Raw genomic sequence first — 19,166 nt, forward strand, 5'->3', positions numbered from 1 at the left:
AGAGGTAAGACTTGGCATGTAATAAATATATCAAACAACAGGGGAAAGAAAATGAACGAATTAAGTGATAGAAGGATGGAGCAGAATGGAAGAGGAGTGAGGGATAATATGTGAGAGTAAAGTAAGAGCTTATTCTTGTACTCCATGAGCTTTTTCTCCGTTTTTGTGTTTTCCCTATCTTGGCAGGACAATCTGATACTGGCTCTGTTAGTCAGAGGATGGTGCTAATAATGCCAAGGTCACTATGGGCTATCCACTTAATAGCTGGATACTTCTGGGTCCCTTCCAACTCAGACTATTCCGCAAATTCTGTAAATTTATCCTTCTTAGACCAAAATCAAGAGCTGGAAAGTGTAATGTATCATAGAAAGAAAAGGGTAGGGTGAATGTGGCCTAGAGGCTCTGCAAATCTCCCCCTCTTCTCCTGTTGAAATTTTCCCCTCTGACATGTAGCATATGGAAGATAGCTCACATTTTAATGTTTAGTTCTACAGTCAGAGTCCTGGCTGTTTCTCGTTCAATCAAGCACAAATTGTTGGAAAGGGCAGGGCTCTTCTGCACTTTGTGTCCTTTGAGCACGAGTGGTTACGCAAAGACACTTGGTCCCATGCATTGTGTAACTTGTTAAGGTCAGGACTGTATCTTCAGGATTGCTTCTTGCCTCACCTCATATCCCTTTTAGGGCTTCCAAGGTCACTTGGTCAAGGTGCAGGTGGGATCTGCATGGGGAAGGTTCCCATGGGGGGAACACCTTGGAAAGAGCCAGGCACACAGTGTGACGGGCACAAAGGCACCACAGGTCTGCAGCTGGGCAAACCAGAGTCACCAATATCTGGATTCAGAACAATAAAAGAGACACTGAAAGGGTGAAATTGCAGGAACTGCATGGAGTTACTAAACACAGAGAAGTTTTGTCTCTGTCCCTCCTTGCTCAGTCCTTTCAAAGAAGAAAAAGGGAAGTCAAGTGCCATGGTGAAGGACAGTGGAGGAGGGACTATGTGGCCATTGTGAACAGTAGCCAGCATACTCATTGCCAAGGAGTCAGAGAAGAAAAGAAGAATAATCAATATAAAGAGGCTAAGTATCAGAAGTTTTAACAAGATCCTCTGTGTCTGCAACGTCAAAGAGCCAAAGTCCAGGTACCAGCCTTGGTCGGCTTTCTTACGCTGCAGCTTGTAAGTTTCTAGGACAGGAAGTTAAAAATATTTCAAATTTAATTTTAAAAATTAAATACATTTCAAATGTAAAGTACAGCTTTTTCCTTACTTGTGTCCTATGGCCACAGATGATTGGTTTGTGGGTATTTTACTCTTTCCTTTCCTTGCATACTCCTGGCTGCCTTCTGATACATCTGTGTTTGTCAGCTGGTCAAACCAGTTTAAAGAAAATGTCTTGCTTGGGAGGGGTAAGGGGAAAGAGAAAACAACAGGTAATTGAGAGGGGATAGTGACTTCAGTGCTCTGTTGTTGGAATCTGACCCAGCTTTCCCAGAGACAAAGCAAGATCTATAAAAGATGAGATAGGGAAAGACAATATTTTGCTTTTGATTCTTACTTTCCTAACTTTGGTTGGGAGGGAGTCTGTTTGCTTTTATCACATACTCTGAGATTGGCAGTTTGTACCAGTATAAGCCTATTAAAATAATTTCTTTTTGCTGTTTTTTTTTTTCCCTCTTGTGAAAAAGGATAAAGGCCATCACCTTTCTACCCCCTTGCATGTGCTGAGATTTGGAATAGCAAATAGGAGTATCCAAGAGATGCCTGGATACTGCTTTTCTATTTTATATAATGTATTCCTGATTTACTGAAAATACCCACATCTTTGCCAAAGTATACCTTCTGGGAAAGATAAGTCAGTAAAAGACAAACCTCCCACAATGACCCTATGTACTGCACATGTCTTTAGCAGTGAAAAATAACATAAAAAAGGCATGTTGGCTATGCAGTAGCCTGTTTGGGTGTCTGTTCTTCTGCACCTCCCAGATCTGGTAACACCTGTGGTTGCTGACAGACAACTTCCAGCTCATGGGTTTAATCCTTAATTTAGGAGAAAAAGAAATTTTCCAACTTCTCTGGTTTAACCAGAGTATTTGTGAGTGGTGGTTGCTAGTTTCAGAGGAAACTGGGAGAAAATTTGACAGAATTTTTCCAAAATAATTTGCAGGTTTATGTACTGTTGTGGTACACAGTTTACAAGCTCTTCTTTTGTTGGTGATGTCTTTGTTTTCAGGTCTGAGAGATTCAAATTCAAGTAGCATTTGAAAAGATTTGGGATCCCACTGGATAAGCTTAATTTTTATAAAGTTTGGCAGCTTTATGCATGGTCATTACTGAAATGACTTGCAGAAGTCCATCTGATCCAGCTAGGCTTCTTATCCTTGGAAAAGGTCTGAAGATACTTCCTACTGGTATTTTTCCTGTACTTAGTAATTCAATTCAAACCTACCCCTTCTGAGGTAGGCTTACTGTGGACATTAATTTTCATCTGTCAAGTACTTCGTTAAAAGTGTGTGTCTTGACCTGATACCACTTTTCTACATTACTGAAGCTTGCATTTCCAATACCTTGCAGTTTTCCTGAAGGTTTTATTGTGTTTAATCAGCAATTAGAAATAGAAGGCAGCATCAAGTTACATTATTTGAATTTTGAACTTCCATCACAAAGGTTTCTTCTGCCACCAAGGGTCAGTTTTTTATGAAAAGAAATCTATGGTATAAAATATGGAGCCAGCAAAGGTGTCCCCAGTACTGTAGAGGAGAAGGTATTTCCATTGAACACGTCAGTGGATGGTGATTTCTCTATCTTATAAGCTTAAAATGTAGACCCTGATATCAGCACGCCCTTCCTTTGCAGAGAAAACACTGCTTATTAGCTCACTGGGGAACAGAAGGGATGCAGGCCAGTGCTTTCAGTAGAGAGGACAGATCATACTTACAGCTTTTTATACTCCATGTTTAAAAACTCAGGCTGGGGTCTTATAACTTCACTGTGGAAGCCACTAGGTCAGCACCAAGTGATGGAAGGGTTGATGTCTGCACTTAACACCTTTCCCCTTCAAAGCATTTAAGATGTGGCTAACTGAAAGGAAGTAGTACTTCCTATGTCCCTTGTCTGATATGGCTGTCTTCCTCCATTCTTCTGGCTTCCTGCTGACCACTTTCAAAGAAAAATAAATCTTAACCTTTATTCTGTTCTACACAAACTGAAGTACAGTTATACAAATTCAGTTTTTCACTAATATTAAAAACAAAGATGTGTGCTGCGTAAAAGGGGAAAGGATGTTATTTTGATTTGGGTTCTGCAGAACATGAGCTTTTGGAGTAGTCTTTGTGTAGACCTCTACATACAGTGAATTGAACCCCTGACTTTAACGTCTGGAAAGGGAAGCAGGCTGCATCTTTGAAGCTAAACTTATTATAATGAGGAAATGTTAAGAACTTACTTTAGTCAAATAGCTTTGAAATTTGAAGTACAGATTTTATGTGACTGATACTGATCTGGCCTCTTGAATAATTTTTGTATGTACATACAGAAGGCAGAATTGATGTTTGCATTTGTACATGCAACAGCTGAGAAAGTGTAAAGAAGCCTTCAGAGTTTGGTGTAACTACTGAAAAAATCAGCCTGGTGGTTTCTGAAACACAGGGGTACTTTGTGTATAAAGATGTTCAGACCTAGTGAGTAATTCAAAGTGACAGCCCTTGTGCGTGCTTAGCACACATGTGGATACAATGTGAGAGCAGCAGGTGGTGTTTGATCGCTGATACTTTTTGAATATAAGAATATTTCAGCCTTGTTGCTCTGACTATTCAATTAAAAGAGAACTATTGTCTCACAGCCTGCTCGTCACAGTCAGCTGCAACCAGCAATAATTAGCTGTGCAGCTATGCTTTTTGATTTGGTTTTTTTTTCCCTCTGGTGCTGTTACTCGGTGTTTGATTTAAAATTATAAAATAGCTAGGTACCTATACTCACAGGATTGATGGGTTTCTGAATGTTGACTGCACTGGGCATGTTGTTTATCTGTGCCACATTCAAAGAGCCCCTGAGCAGAGACAGTTTCATTCTGTGACTGCTAATTTAAAGATGCCGTCCTGGGGATTGTGTTCCTCCATCACACTTTGAAATTACTGAGGTTTCTCAGGCCTGAGTTCTTCTGTCTTTCTCTTTTAAGTTTGGAAAATTATAAGAGATTTCTTCCATTCCCCCCTTGTCTGTTGCCCCCCAAGCAGTCTGCTGTCAGCACTCTGTGATGTCTGAGTGGTATTGTTTCCATTCTAACAGGGAGGTTCTCAGTAGCTTCTTTGAGAGTGCCTCTCATTGAAAATGCTTGAGATACTTTGCATTCAGCCTTGATGTCTCTCTTAGATGTGGGGGAGAGGCTCTTTGGGAAGGACTCAAAAGCTACTTTCATAAATTGCTAAGGCCTGTTAGGGTTATTGTTCAGCCAGCACCATCAACAGAGGTTGATTGTATAAATTGTGAAGTCTTCCCAGTTCTTTTTCATCAGCAGTATTCTAGATAGCTTTCTCACCATGTGCCTATTTAATTTCTCTCTAGTTTTTTCTTTCTTTTTAGCCACCTGTTACCCAAAGCCTTGTCTTGGTGTTTCAGCTATAATGCAATCATAGCCAAAAAGCAAGAGATCACTCAATAGATGAGATGATGGAGCTTGCATAGAAAACTCATGAACCCCCTCAGTGATCAAGCTCTTATTAACCCATTTTTTAGGGGTTCCCAAGGTGGTAACTTTTCTAAGGGAATTACTCTCAAGAGAGACATCTCCTTTTCCATTTTCTACCTCTAATTTTGAGTCTCTTCTTTATCTTCTTTTTCTTCATCCTCCTAGCAGCAGGGTGTCATGACTTAATGCTCAGGGAAAGAGAGTGCAGTGCTGTGGTTGACAGGCTGCGGCTGGGGCATTCAACAGAACTTCTTGTCACACTGACAGCAGCTTCTGGCTTTCTGACATTAGCCAGTCTTTGGGAAAGGAGCTGACAACACAGAACAGCTCCAAACTTCCAAGTTAGGGCAGAAGGTATCTTGAGAAGAGTCAGTAGACATTTCTTCCAAAACCAGATGTCCCATAAGTGAGGCTGGGGCCAGAGTTCACTAACAACATAACATTAAAGGGTTTCTCTATAGTAATCTATTTGATATCCCAAACCAGCTTCAATACTTTTTGTTCTACAACTACTTTTAAATCAGTGAAACAGCATATTTAACTAGGAGATTTTTCTATTATATTTGTTCAGAGGATGGCCAGCAGCATAAATTTGCCTGTGCCCAATAATAATTGGTACTTGCTTCATAACTTAAATTTTGCCTATCCTCTCTGTTTGCACTGGCATCTTTTCAAATGCGTTTTAAAACATGAAAGAAAATGCTTTTATTGTATTATGCATGATGAAAGATTCAACAAATGCAGGTGACTGTGTGATCTTATGTGTCAGGCACTGTTTATCATAGCTTTAAATAATCACAAATTGAGGTAGAAATGTCTCTCATAGAGCGTGAGAGTTAGAGAGCTTGGTTTCTCTAGTTCATTGTGGAATTTGTTGCATGACTAGAAGTGTGTTGTTTATTCTAAACAGACCTCACAAAGCTGCTTATGATTAAAACCACGTGATGTATATTCAGTTCTCAACTGTTTCTAACTTAGCCAGACCCTAAGATACAAGGTTAAAATTTTTAATTCCATGTATGGAATAAGATAAAAAAAGGAAGTGCTCTTTTGGTCAGCAGCAAAAAAAACCCAGCATTTATAGCATCATTTGTATTCTGAAAGAGCACATCAGGCATGAGAACTTTTGTCTCAGAAAATTTTCTAGCTTTCCTGTTGGAGACTAAGGAGTTTGAAGAAAGGATAGAAAGCTGGATACCAGAAGCCAGAGCAACTCCCTGGGGCATCAGGTCACAGGGCAGGACTGGGAGACACCAGGGCAGCCCCATGCATCAGTAGTATTGCTGGGGATGGGGCTAGGCTGAGGTTTGATTTGCTTTCTGAAGATGACCCAGGCTGCATTATGAAGAGGAGACTGTGGATAGGCTTCATCTTTCTTTTTTTGTTTTTTTTTTTTTTTACAGTTCTGTCTGTACTGAAGGCAAGATTACAATTTTCTGTTACAGCATGTTAAACATCACCTGCCTCTTCAGCCAGGGCATTAAGATGCAGATCTTCTTCACTTTCATCTCTTTTGCTTGTGACAGTGAGCCAAAATTCAGCATAGTCAGCTCAGAATTACCATGATTACCAAGGTCTGGTACCTAGAGTCTGAGATCTCAAAATGTGTCTTAGATCGTCCCAACTTGAAACGTCTTTCTCATCTCAAATACTTGGGTCAGAAGTGTGGGTAACTCCATCGTTTAGGTTCAACTCCTGAATATCATGGGGTTTGGTGGACACAGGGGACTAGGGAGCCTCCAGAACGTGAGGATACAAGTTGGCTGACACTCAGCTGCAATTGTCAGGTGGGAGAAAATATAGAGAATATCTTGACTTGATTTTTCTCAAGGTGCTTACAACTTGCTAGCCTGTTCGCTTCTCACTTTCATGAGTCCCTTTTGAAGGCTGCATATTTTTTTTTGACAACAGGACAACTGCAGCCAGGAATGGTTAGCTTGAAATCTTTATCTCAACATGGGAGTACCAGTAGGAGATACTTCAGCACAGCGCTTTTGACTCTGAATCTTTCGCTCAGTTATCTTCTCTGAGAAAGCAAGAATGCCCTCAGTTTTATTTGTTCAAGCTTTTAGAGTACGTTGGACAACTCAACCTTTCTTTCATACCTTTAAAAGAAGATATGATCAATGGGCCAAAAATAGAATTAATAGTTGCTTCTCTGGATTGACTGTTTGGCTCAGGCATACCTAAATTAAGTTCTTTTATTGTGATCCAGCTAGGGACCTAAATAAATAATGGAATAACAAAAATGGTGGTTCATTTAGCTGTCAAGTGATATTAGCTTCAACATCTTACACTGTCAACTTTTAAGGTCAAGAGAGAAACATTTTCAGTCATTCACATCTAAGAAACAATATTTTGAGAACGCCACTTTGCACAAATACTTAAAAGTGAAGCTCTACAATATTTAAGATTTCTGTGTTTATTTTTCATCCAGATGAGGAGAGGCATAAAGTGAACCTGACACTTTTTCAGTTACAGTGTGGTCTGAAGAAATGTAATGCTAGATATAATTGGAACACGTGGTCAAATATTTTTTAATGATTATGAGTTTATTAAATTTACTGAATTATCTCAACCCATGGTGTTCTGATACTATTAATTTACCTTAAATGAGTTGAAGCAATGCACAGCAGCTATGTTTGCTGTGTAATTTTCTAGTCATTAATAGTTCATTATACTTTCTGATGTTGATTACCTGTTAGTATAATTATAGTAAACACTTTCCTATACTAAAAACTCATAATGCTCTGTGCTTTTGCTGAATAAACTACCATGGTGATATCCACAGGTATATGAACAATAAAATAAATCAAAATAAAATAAACTTCAGAAATATATGTAGTACAGAAATATATTATTCAGTAGGGATTCTATTAAATTTATGAAAGTTTTAGCCACAATGAGGGTATCCTCTCCAGAGAAGACATTTAAGTTGATACCATTTCACTTTTTACAGTAGATTGTGAAACAACCAGAAGATTTAAATCCTTAAGGAAATCTGAGACAGAATAACCTTAGGAAGTTTCTCCACAGACAGTGGCAAAGACCTCACACTGCAGCGTTCCATAGTGGAGAGAATGCTTTTAATAGAAATTTCAGCAATTGTTTACTTTCATTATCAAGGAGAAGTTGCCAAGTGTTTTGGTTTCAGTGATTTCGTGGGAGCTTGCAGCTTATGCCACCTGATGCTGTGGTACACAGTAGCTATCAATGCCCTTAAGGACAATATTGGTATGAAGGTTATTGCAAAGAGAATTAATGCTTTTCAGATGCTTTGTGTGTGTTTTTGTGTAATAAAAAGGTTGATTACAAAGTTCTTTCAAGCTCTCATTGTTTAAAGCTGGAAGGCATGACAAAATGTAATAAAAAGCCAGCACAGTGCACACTCAGATAGTCTGACAGATACTCTTTGTGAGAGTTTTGAAATTGAAGCTCTGTAATACTCCTTTTAAAATTCAGAAAAGGAATTGCCACTACCACAGATATAAATTAATTCTATCTTGTCTACTTTTATTTTCATCAGCATTCTAAAAACTCAGGAAGTTGACAGGAGAAAGATGTCACTTGAGATGCATGAGCTGTAATAAGCTGTTACAGAACAACAGGAACTGCAGACTGTAGAAAACAAAAAATTCTTAGCATCACCTACAGTCCTATGTGACTGCCTAGCGATTAAATGCAAGGAATGTTTAATTCTGCTTATATAATCTTGCAGTTAAAGGGATAAATAAACTAAAAATAATTTCCCTTTTGATAGATTAGGACACAAAGGTTGCCATGCTCATAATGTTTTTAAATGTTATTTAAGGAATGCCTTTTACTCAGATTGAAAACCAAAAAGAAGGCATAAGCTCTGTTATAAGTAGTGGTTTCTGTGCATTTGCAAAAAGAAAAAAAAAGTAACCTGGTTTTCTAAAATCAGAATGTCCTGATTCTTCTGCTATCACTTTAAAAGGTACTGAATGTACTCAATAGATCTGACAGGTTAATTCTTCCACTGCTTATACAAAGGTTGCATATTTGATTAGGAGTGATGCATCATATTTCTCTGCTTGTCTGGAGCTCCTGATATGAACAGAATGTGCTTCTGCAAAATATTGAGATGAGAAACTGAAGGCCTTCCACTTACACCATCTTTCAGATGATTAGATATGAATGACACTTGTAATAGTTTTAGCTTAATAATATCTGTTAGATTTATACTTGCTTGGACAGTTTTGCTCAAGTCCTTAACCTTCATAGTAACACATAGGACAGTATGTTTTATATATATGACACAAGTACTGTGTGTAGGAAATTAACTTGATGGTAAGCATAATGATTAATTTTATTTTTCAAGAAATGAAAGATGTGAAAAATTATGTTTCTTACAGTGTTGATGCTTTTGAAATGATAATGATAATTCATGGTAGTTGTAGTTCAGAACTTACTGAATGTTATGAAAGTATCCCAAGTAGTATTTTTAGAATAGTTTAAAGTCTAAATTCTAATACCTTAGAATACTTCAGAATCCAGATTCAAAAGTAGTACTTATAATAAGAATTAAAAAAATTATTTCTCAGCAGCATTTAACTGCTGAACATGTCACTTTGGATAAGGATTTGATGAAGCAGTAATTTTTAATTGTACTGGCTATAAATGGATACATTTTTTGGTGGCAAATAAGTATTTAACAGCTTATGATTTACACAAATCTAAAATTAGTTGCTAATAAAAGTTTCAAAAAAATTATATAAATGTTTTAAAAAATTAAATTTTTAAAATTCAATGTTTTCAGGGTTTCTATGTCTATTACTGTGGATTACACAAAAGGTTTGTGTCATATCACATGTAATTGAACATAGTATCATACATCTATAATATTCCATTTGCGGCAAAGGTGCTTTGGAATTCATCTACAATTTCTGTGTTTTTTTTTTACTAAAATTGACCTTTATTAATGCTATTGATGAAAAATTTGAGACAGCAACAGGACATACACTTTGGTTATGTTCTGTCAAGCAATGCCACTACTGAGGGTTGATCTGTTGCATAACACTACAGCAAATGGCTTCAAAAGGTTGTTTCCAGCAGAGCACTGAATAATGTAAAAGTTTAGGCTCCTATTTATTTGTACATGACCCTTTTGAAATGCCAACTGTTCCTTAAAAAAAAAAAAAGTTAATTCAAAATGTATTAACAGGAAGAAATTTTATTAACTTATAATATGAAAATTCCTATTTGTAAGAGAAGGAAGGAGTTTATTTTTAAAATTGGTCTGTTACAATGAGATTGAGTCAGCTGGTTTATTAGATTTAGGAAATCTATTTTAGTCCTCTTTCGTATTGGAGGAGATGCAACAAGAATCTCCACTGCTTAGATGTTTCCATTAAAGACTACGAGCAGTTTTTTTAATCAGCTTGTTGAAGTTTTTCTTTTCATGACTTGCAGGTTGTGTTATATCCAACGTCCAATAGCCCGAAGTCTCCTGATCTGCATAAAATGATAGTTCCCAAAAATAGCCAAGACAGTGACCTGAAAATTAAACTGGCGGTGAGAATGGATAAACCACCTCACATGAAACACTGTGGGTAAGTGTTCATTTCCTGGTCGTCTCTTCTTTATTATTTTGTCTCACTGTGTCTGTGTTTTAACAAAGTATCTAAAAAGTATTTACAAAGTATCTAAAATCATAATGTTTGTAAAACATTATAAATATCTAAAACATTTCCTATACTATGGTATTTTGTTATATTCTCATTTTATACAAAAAGTCTGAACTAGTCAGGAAAAACATTCATTTCAGATGTTCAGTGATGTGTAAAGACAGATGACAAGATACGTCTGAAATGCAGATTTAAGAGTAATGTCTCATTTAGACACTGGCTTTGAATGTTGTAATTTATGGCACTTTGGTAAAAAATATTTACGAGAAACTTATTTTTCTGTTAAAATAGGATTAATTATATACCTGAATAGAGTGGTATTTGCCACATAGTCTCCCCTTCCTTTATCTTGAAAAAAATGTATATATGAAGGCTAGTTTAAGGATATTTTTCTGACTGACTCCAAAACTATGTGGAATAGATTATTCATAAAGACAGCACCTTTAATCAACTGCTGCCACTATTCCTCAGTCCACCTGCAAAAGCAGGTGGTGTTGCTGATAGTAAGCAAGTTTGTATCTTTTTTTATAAAGCAATCAAAAAGAATCAATGTACTATTCATGCTATATAGGTTTCTTTTTCGTTTCTTCCTGTTTGTTTTCTGCCCATTGCACACAGGCAGTAATTGCCAAAATTTCCTGTGTATGATACATTATTTAAAAAAACAAGCAAATTGACTTAAGTTTTGTCAAAGTGTTACTCAGTTGGGCTCAAATTTCCCAGGTATCAATCTTATCCCTCATTTTGGTTTTGTGAAACTTAGACACAAATGATGAGGACTGTAACAAGTCCCTAACAATTAGGACTTGCTGCATGGAGACCTGTGGTTGGTGACCAGGGACTGTGAGGAAAAAGAGGGAAGCCAATCATGGAGTCAACGAGGGACTGGAGCTGCTGTGCTTGGAGACTGGAACTGAGATGACAAAACTTCAATGCACAGCATCAAATACAAAAGGGAAATGGGACAATTTAGCAGGAGAAAGAAGGAAGACTCAGGTGACATGAATAAGTTGAAGAAAAGAGCAGTGATAAGTGTTTGTACTAAAGCATGAAGCTCTCCTGTGAGTCCCATCTTCTGCCCCATTCATTTGCACTCACCGAACATCTGTGAAATTTTGGTTTGGTGATGGCGGCACATCTTTGTCTAGATCCAGCCCACTAGTGTGGATTCAGTTTCCTGCTGCTGGAAGGTATTCAGCTGCTGCAGTAGTTCAGGGTGCAGGGAGGCACAGTGCTTGCTTCCTCTTCAGCAGGCTTATTTAAAGGCAGCCATGGAGGCAGGCTGACCTGCAGCATACTACCAAAGAATGGTATCCAACAGATTCATCTTCCTGGTTCAATTTCAAGCTTCCACCCTAAACACATTGTGGTGTTGTGCTGCCATGCACCTATCCCAAACAGTGACTAGAAGTTCCCATTTTTGATCAAGTCACTGATAATGTTGGGGTCATGCTGTCTGCAGCCCCAATTAGAGTATAATGTGCAACTGGATCCAGCAACAAGGAGAAAGCTCCAATATTTCCTCTCATCATGCTCTGTGTTTCCGCAGAGGCTGTCTTGGCAAGGAGCTGTTCTGGGGGTCTTCAGAGGGTCTTCGTAACCTCCCCAATTCACTTTTCCATACTGGTTTGTATCACTAGTCTTGTCTGACCATTAAATAACCCAATCAAATATTGTCAATAATTAAGTTCAACCATTTTCCCTTTTGTCTGCTGCTGATGGTTACTTCCTCAGATTGATTTTGAATACTCATCTCCTGACACTGTGATTTACTTCTACATTTTACTTCAGGGTCATTGCTCTGACTATTCTTCAGGCAGACACTGTAGTTCTTCTCACCAAAAATGCTCTGGGTCAGTCATCATTTCCTTTTCTTTATAGCTATTAGCTATAATGATTATTACCTAGACACTTGTTAAGGAAAGTTAGGGTACCAACGGATCTGTGGAGTTCTCCACCATTCATATATGTGAAATTAAATAAAAACTTTAGAATTCCTTCAATAACCATTGAATAGATTGATGAGGTACTGTAGGAAACACATGAGTTGCAGTGAGAGGAAGGAAAAGGTTATTTGTTTAGAGGGAAGAGAACACCTGCAATCAGAATTGTTAGTGTGTACAGTCAAGAACTATTAATATTATGAGGAGCCATCATCCAGGCACTCCCTGCAGCCTTCTCTTGACTTCCTAGGTTAGTATAAGTATTAAGTGGTCATTTGCTGTTCTTCAAGAAGGATTCCCACCTGCTTCAATATTAAAGTTGCTCTGGTTTTGAATTGATGCTTGTTATCAGGGAGATCTGCATTTGTGAAGAGACTGGAACCATGTGATGGATGATTTGCAGTATCATAAGAAAGGCAAAGGAATAATTCACAGTTAAAATAGCTGAGGGTTGCTTGAAGGAAACTGACTATTATCCCCATTTGTGCTGCACAGAAGGACTTCCTTGTAAGAGACTAAAATGTTTCTGCCCAAAGTAACTGTTATAGTATGTTATTTTTTTCCTGTGTCCAGTTTGATAAACTGGAATCTGATTTCATAGAGGTGCACACACCTTCAGCTATTAGCTGAAGTCAGTGGAAATGAGGCTTTAAATATTCATTGTGCTGTTCAAGTCCAAATATCCTAAAAATTAATATCTGAAGCCTAAAACTTTTAGTATTTCTATTGTCCTGTTATCAAGGGAAAATAGTACCACCTCCCAGGATCATACACGTATGAAGGTGAATCTAGGGAAGGATCTCATAGAAAAGGTTCCCACACTCTGGAGGAGCTGCAGGAGTGGAGGCATTGTCACTTTGCTCAGCCAAAAACTGTGCTCTGCTGAGCAGGGTTATGACAGTGCCAGCTCTGTAATTCTCTGGGAAACCTGCAATGTGGAAATTCGAGTCTCTCTGTAAAGCAGAGTTTGCATAAAACATAATGAAGGAGGCCATAGGATAAAATCAAGCACTGGAGATCTCAAAGGCAGCTGCTGCTATCCTGATATGTGAAAAGAAAGGGAGATTTTCATCTAAGTTTATTTTATTTTATTTTATTTTATTTTATTTTATTTTATTTTATTTTATTTTATTTTATTGTTAGAATGTTGTCATCTATTTAAGTATAGGGTCATAGAGTACAGGAGAACATAGAGTTCAAATGGGACAGATATAAAAGGATAACATACTGTGATCATCCTTTCCCCTGGAATTTCATCATGTCAGCAAGTTGAATTTTACAGCCTTTATAACAGACTTCTAGTGTAGTTAGAGTATTCAACCCAGCTAGCTTCTAATTCTTCACTGTATTTTTCAGAGGTATCTCATGCTTTATCCTTAACCAATGTTTGAACTAAACAACTTACATTTTCTATATGTCAGAGTTAACAAACATACAGGATTCATTGTTTCTCATAGGAAAAGAAGTAAATCTGTTGGCATTACATAATGTTTTTCAGATGAGAGTCTCAAAATTTATTCAGAGTTGAATTCAAATTTTATCCCACAGGCAATTGCAGAAGAAGGTTTTAGTAGATTAATACTCTATCTGAGATAATTACAGTAAGAGACAGTTTTTTTAAATATGGGAACTGTGCCCAAATATTTCAGGTACTGCAGAGCTGGCAAAGCCCACAGGCCAAATCTAATGGTGGTTTTCAATTTTATCTCTTGAGAAAATTTTCTCCTTTTTAAGACTGACTTTACTTATGAACACAAGGGATATGCTGGAAGACTTCAAAACTTGTCTTGCATTTATGATTCAAGAATATTCAATTTACAAATTATACTGTCTTGTACTAAAGTCACAAGTAGTATTCTGGACTGCAGCACCTTCAAATCATGTTCTCACTTTGATTTCCACAGTCATAACTGAAAACTATATTTTAAATTAGATTATAAAGTTGGAATTTCTAATTATGAATTGTAGTCTCTAAGAGCAAGAAATAAAAATCTTTATGATTCAACACTACTGTGAATCTTAATTGTAGTTCATTTGTACTTCTCAAAAAAAGAGGTTTATTTTTATGTTGACACATTCATACAGTTATTCTAGTGTTACTCCACTAATATGACTTTAAAGAAAAAAAAATGGTCAAGGAAATAATTCATGTTTTTTCAGTGTATTCTGTTGCAAGTATAAAAATGGTATGCTATTTTACATCTTACAGTAAACATAATCTTATTACTTATTTTATATTTTTATTTTTGCATGAAAGGCTTTCAAAGTGAGAATTAACTTGACTAGTATATAATCATCCTTTTGTATCTGAATCCTGTCAATACATTACAAGGCAAAGCATTCACAGCTAGTGTGAGTAGTGACAAGGTAAATATCACTCATTAATGGGGGATTTGTCAAACAGTTCCAGTTATTGACAATTCATAATATTTCAGATTGTTTTCTCATAATTTGTATTGTATTTGCTTTCTCCCAGTATTTGGTAACCTTCCCCTTACCTATAATTATGAGCACGTACTAGGTAATTTTAAAATCTCCTTTACTTAGTAAAGCAAACATCCATATGAAAGATTGTTTAACATTTCTAGTATTTTTTTTTTCTGTTGCAATCTTGAATCTAAAATAAATCATCAGAGGAAAGAAGTAAAATTTGAGCTAAAAACTTCCTCTATAAAATGCTAAAAGCCTATTTATTTCTGTTGAGTTACAATAGCAGCATTAGGGAGTGCTGTTTGTTTCAGGAAGGCTCATTTGGATCTTCTTAAATCCTATTTATATTAGGGTAGAAAACCCCAGCTGGACAGGTTAATTGACTCAAGATATGTGGGCTACTTTAAATATATTTTCTAATGCATGGGGTTTTTTGATGTGCCTTTGCATATCTGCATGCGTTTAAATCATGCATTATTTTAAAAAGTAGATTGAGTTGTATCTTAGCATAGCCTAGTGGTTAGTAAAGGGTATTATTCTATTGCTTCCAATCTAGAAATAAAAAAGGAATATTGAGGGTTTTTTTTTTAAAGCTTGCTTTAAAAGGATTAGTAATGCTCAGTGGTCTTACCACAAAAAAAAAAAATATAATAATAATAAAGTAAAATGAAATTCTTACTAATTAAAAAGCCTGAACAAGGCAATATTACTAAGTGATACTATTTGGGTTTGACTTCCAAAGTAAAACATTTCAGTCTTGCTCTTGCCCTGAATATTTTCCAAGATTTGAAAGACAAAATTCATTGTTTTATGTTCTATTCTGCTTTCTGCTATGACACGCTGCATATGGGAATGATATACCTTTAATTTCTTAAAGCTTTGTATTTAGAATATTCTACAAGCACTTAGAATTTTCTCTCTGTCTCTCATCTATAAAGTATTCTGGTGACTTCAAAATCATAGTCTCCATAATCTGTGTGAAATTATTTTTCTCCCACAATTTGTTGATGTTTTCAGTGTTGCTTTTTGTGGGCTTTTTTTGTTTATAATTGTATTTTGAGAATATAAAGATCACCATCAATCTGCTAACATTTTAGATGTTTTTTCGCATTGGAATTGGCCTAGATGTTCTTAGGAGAGCATTTATGAACAGTAAATATGGTACTGGTTCCTGAATGTGACTGAAGAATCACATTTCTGCTCCTGCTGCTGCAGTTTCAGAACTGAAGGAAATCTGTGAGACAAATGCTCTGATTAGCAGTCTTCTAAGACGTAGATAAGTATTTTTTCCTCTTTTATATGACACTGGTCACACATCCTTAGAGAGGAAGATGAGTATAACCTGGTTTGCAGCTGAGTGAAATGAAGCACAGAAATAAACAGAAATCAACCAAGGTCACAGGCAATGTGGTGACAAAGCTGAGGATAGCACTGGGGTCTGCTGGCTTCTCAGTGGTAGGGCTGTCCTGTGTGCCTGTCACCTGGATAAACTGCAGTCGCTGCTGCTACTGAGCTCATAACTCAGCTGAGAAGAGCCACGGGGGAACAGAAGTCAGCCAGAATGAGGGTGGTGCCAGCCTTATGGGCTGCTTGTCTGTGGTCACCTGGCAAAGAAGAGCAGGAAGAGTAGAATTACCTTTACAACTTAAAAGATGTGCAATCTGGATTTGATCAGAAGATGAGATCTGTTCCTACTTTCATTATTTCAGAAAAATATGCAAGGTGAATACATTGAAATTACTCTAATGCTGCTCTGAGTTACTGGTACAGATAAGTAAGATGTCAGGAATACAGTCACATTTCTCTTAGTGAGTGCTGCAAGATCCCTGTCACAGATAAGCCTTCATTATTTGAAATGTGTCAGTCCTTAGTCTCTGAGCCAAAACGTACAAATATGTCAGAATAATTAAAAAAATTGTTTTACAAACAATAAAAAGATTAAATATAAATAATTTTTTGCTAATTTAAAACTTAAATTTTAATTTTTCTCAAATGAATATGTGTAGAATTGCTTCAAAGTGAAGGAAAGTGTTAGAAACTTAATAATACTTAAGATGTTTTCAACATCCTAGAAAATTCTTACTAATGCTTGCTATTATATGGTAATATGAAGCATAGACTTCTTCAGTAGTACTTTGTTCTATGAGATAAAGCTTTGTATATTACTTTTGAACAGTTACTGAAAATATGTTTCTCCTTAATGTTTTTTGCTTTCAAAAGCAAGAGCAGATTATCAAGAGATTTGTTTCACTTTTTCATTTCTTATCAGCATAGCATAACTTCCTGAGCCAAATATTAAAATACTCAAATACTTACCTAATTACAGCATTTTTTCATCTACATGTGTAAACTCTTCTGGATCCCTTTATAGTATTTGATTCATTTTTCCAAGTTTATGTGCTGCATATCTGGTTGTAATCATAAAGTCAGCATAGTAGCACCATCTAGCTTTCTGTTTGGTGCTGTTGCATTTCTTCTTAGAAAAGGGTAGCAGAGCAATTACTCCAGCTACTGCCTCAAAGAGCAAAGTTCTCCCTTGTCCTTTGGTAGAATGCTTTTTGGTTTGTGAATGTCAAGACCAGGAAGCATAGGAGAAGTCAGATGGAAGCTGTTGAGTTTGTTTGAATTTTGCAAGCTTTACATAACATCAGAGAGTTGGCAGTTCTTTTCTGATCATTTGATCATATTGGCTTCGCTATAGCAGCCAAAAAATTTAGATGTTTAGGCTATGTAAGCATTCTCTGAGTTTTCTCAAAGCAACTACTAAGTAGGGTGGGCTACCTTGACACATTGGTTTCTCAGTGCTAAGACACTGGCAAAAGAAAAACAGAAAAAGTGCACTGGAGGTAGTAAGGTAAACTTTTCTCTATATGTATTGCACTCAGAACAGTAGTTAGTATCTTTGTCACTTCTATTACAATTACTCCTAATCAGTCTCAAATAAATTTAGACAGTAAATCTTTCTAAAAATGCTTGAGAGATTGCCCACTGCCAACATCAGGCCTTCCAGGATTTTTTGAGAACACCAGCAATCCATATACAAATGGGAGATTTTTCAACTAGCTTTGTGCCGTTTGAAACTCCTCTGTGAAAAGATAATCCTCAGCCAGTCTTCCTCATGTGTAGGAAAAGGATGATTACCACAAATGTGTTCTTGATTCACCAAATAACAGAAATATTCCTGATTCCTGTTGTCACAGTTGTTGCCTTGTGAAATCTTGCTACATGTTGAAGCACTGTGGGGTGCAGCAGTCTGCTGCAAGATGATCCCACACAGGAAATGTGTGTATTCATCTCAGCTGGGTCAAAGTAAAACTTAGTTGCTCCCTCTCACTATATTATTATATTGTGTGCAGTTTTTCTTGTCTATCCTGTTATTGGCAAATGGGATGCAACGTTTGCTCAGTCTAGCTGTCTCTAGTACCCAAGTTGTCATTCTCATCTACCCGCACTGAGGAGCTCTTTTCCAAAGAGTACCTTGTAAGCTATTGGATATATCTGGAATACAGAAAATGAACAGAAGTGTGTATCTCCAAAGGGAATTGTCTCATAACGAAACTTATTTATGAAGCAAAAGTGAGTAGGAGATTCCTCTAATTGAAGAGGTCACGTGACTTGGTAGCAGAGCTGTGGAAACATAATAGTTGGCCAAAACCCAACACAAAACCCAAGCATTGGCACAGTGATGCCAGTTCCTGCACTACAGAGCTGTTGGGGTCATTGACAGGTTCACAACACTTTTGAATTAGAGTTGGCTCCTGTTCAGGCTCAATGCATGGACAATGTGGCCGTATATTTGCTTGCTATATACTTTTGAGACACTGGACAAAATATTTCATTGTAATTTCTGACAGGAAGGCATAACGAAGTATTAGAGTTTCAGCTGAGTTTATTTGACTTCAAAGACAAAAGAGGTGTGAACTACAGAGTTTCATTTCCCAATCCATGTTCAGTCTAGACCTAGCATGACAATCTCAGGTTTGGTCAAGACAAGCACTGTAGCTGTAGGTGGCTCTGTAGTGCTGAAGCAAACTGTATTAATGCAAGGTTTTCACCACTCATGGAAGATATGTTGTGTGGCTGATGAAATAGGCTTTGTTTGAATTTCAAACACAGTGGACTGTTGAAGAATAAAAGGGTGGTTTGTAAAAAAAACACAATCAACTCCTGAAGTATGCAGCACAGCAAATACCACTGCATATCCAGCAATGCCTGCTCCTTAACTTTACATCGAGGTGTGCCAAAGTGTCATCTAACACCCAGCACCACAAATCTATGTGTAGAGTATATTTTCTTAACTCAATGAAAAATACTGAAGAAGGATATATAACAAACTGCTATGAAAATACCCTGGCTGCAAACTTCTGAATACTTCATTGAATAATACTTCCTAACACTTCATCTACTGGAAAAGGCTGGCATGGTTGATCTGTAAGTTAACTACAGCAGGAAGTCAATATGA

At 36.9% G+C, this 19,166-nt stretch overlaps 1 protein-coding gene across 13 annotated transcripts in view; it reads left to right on the plus strand.

Annotated features, from left to right (window-relative positions):
• Window positions 1–19,166, plus strand: part of CADPS2 (calcium dependent secretion activator 2) — a 281,026-nt gene that overhangs the window by 135,037 nt on the left and 126,823 nt on the right. For all 13 annotated transcript variants that reach the window (XM_085568961.1, XM_085568954.1, XM_077783432.2 and 10 more), the window contains one exon: window positions 10,117–10,256. In XM_085568961.1, coding sequence (XP_085425087.1) covers window positions 10,117–10,256 — 140 coding nt within the window. The remainder of the gene's footprint in view (window positions 1–10,116; window positions 10,257–19,166) is intronic.

This window comes from Lonchura striata, chromosome 1A (assembly GCF_050655825.1).
Source record: "Lonchura striata isolate lonStrDom1 chromosome 1A, ASM5065582v1, whole genome shotgun sequence".
Lineage (NCBI taxonomy): Eukaryota > Metazoa > Chordata > Aves > Passeriformes > Estrildidae > Lonchura > Lonchura striata.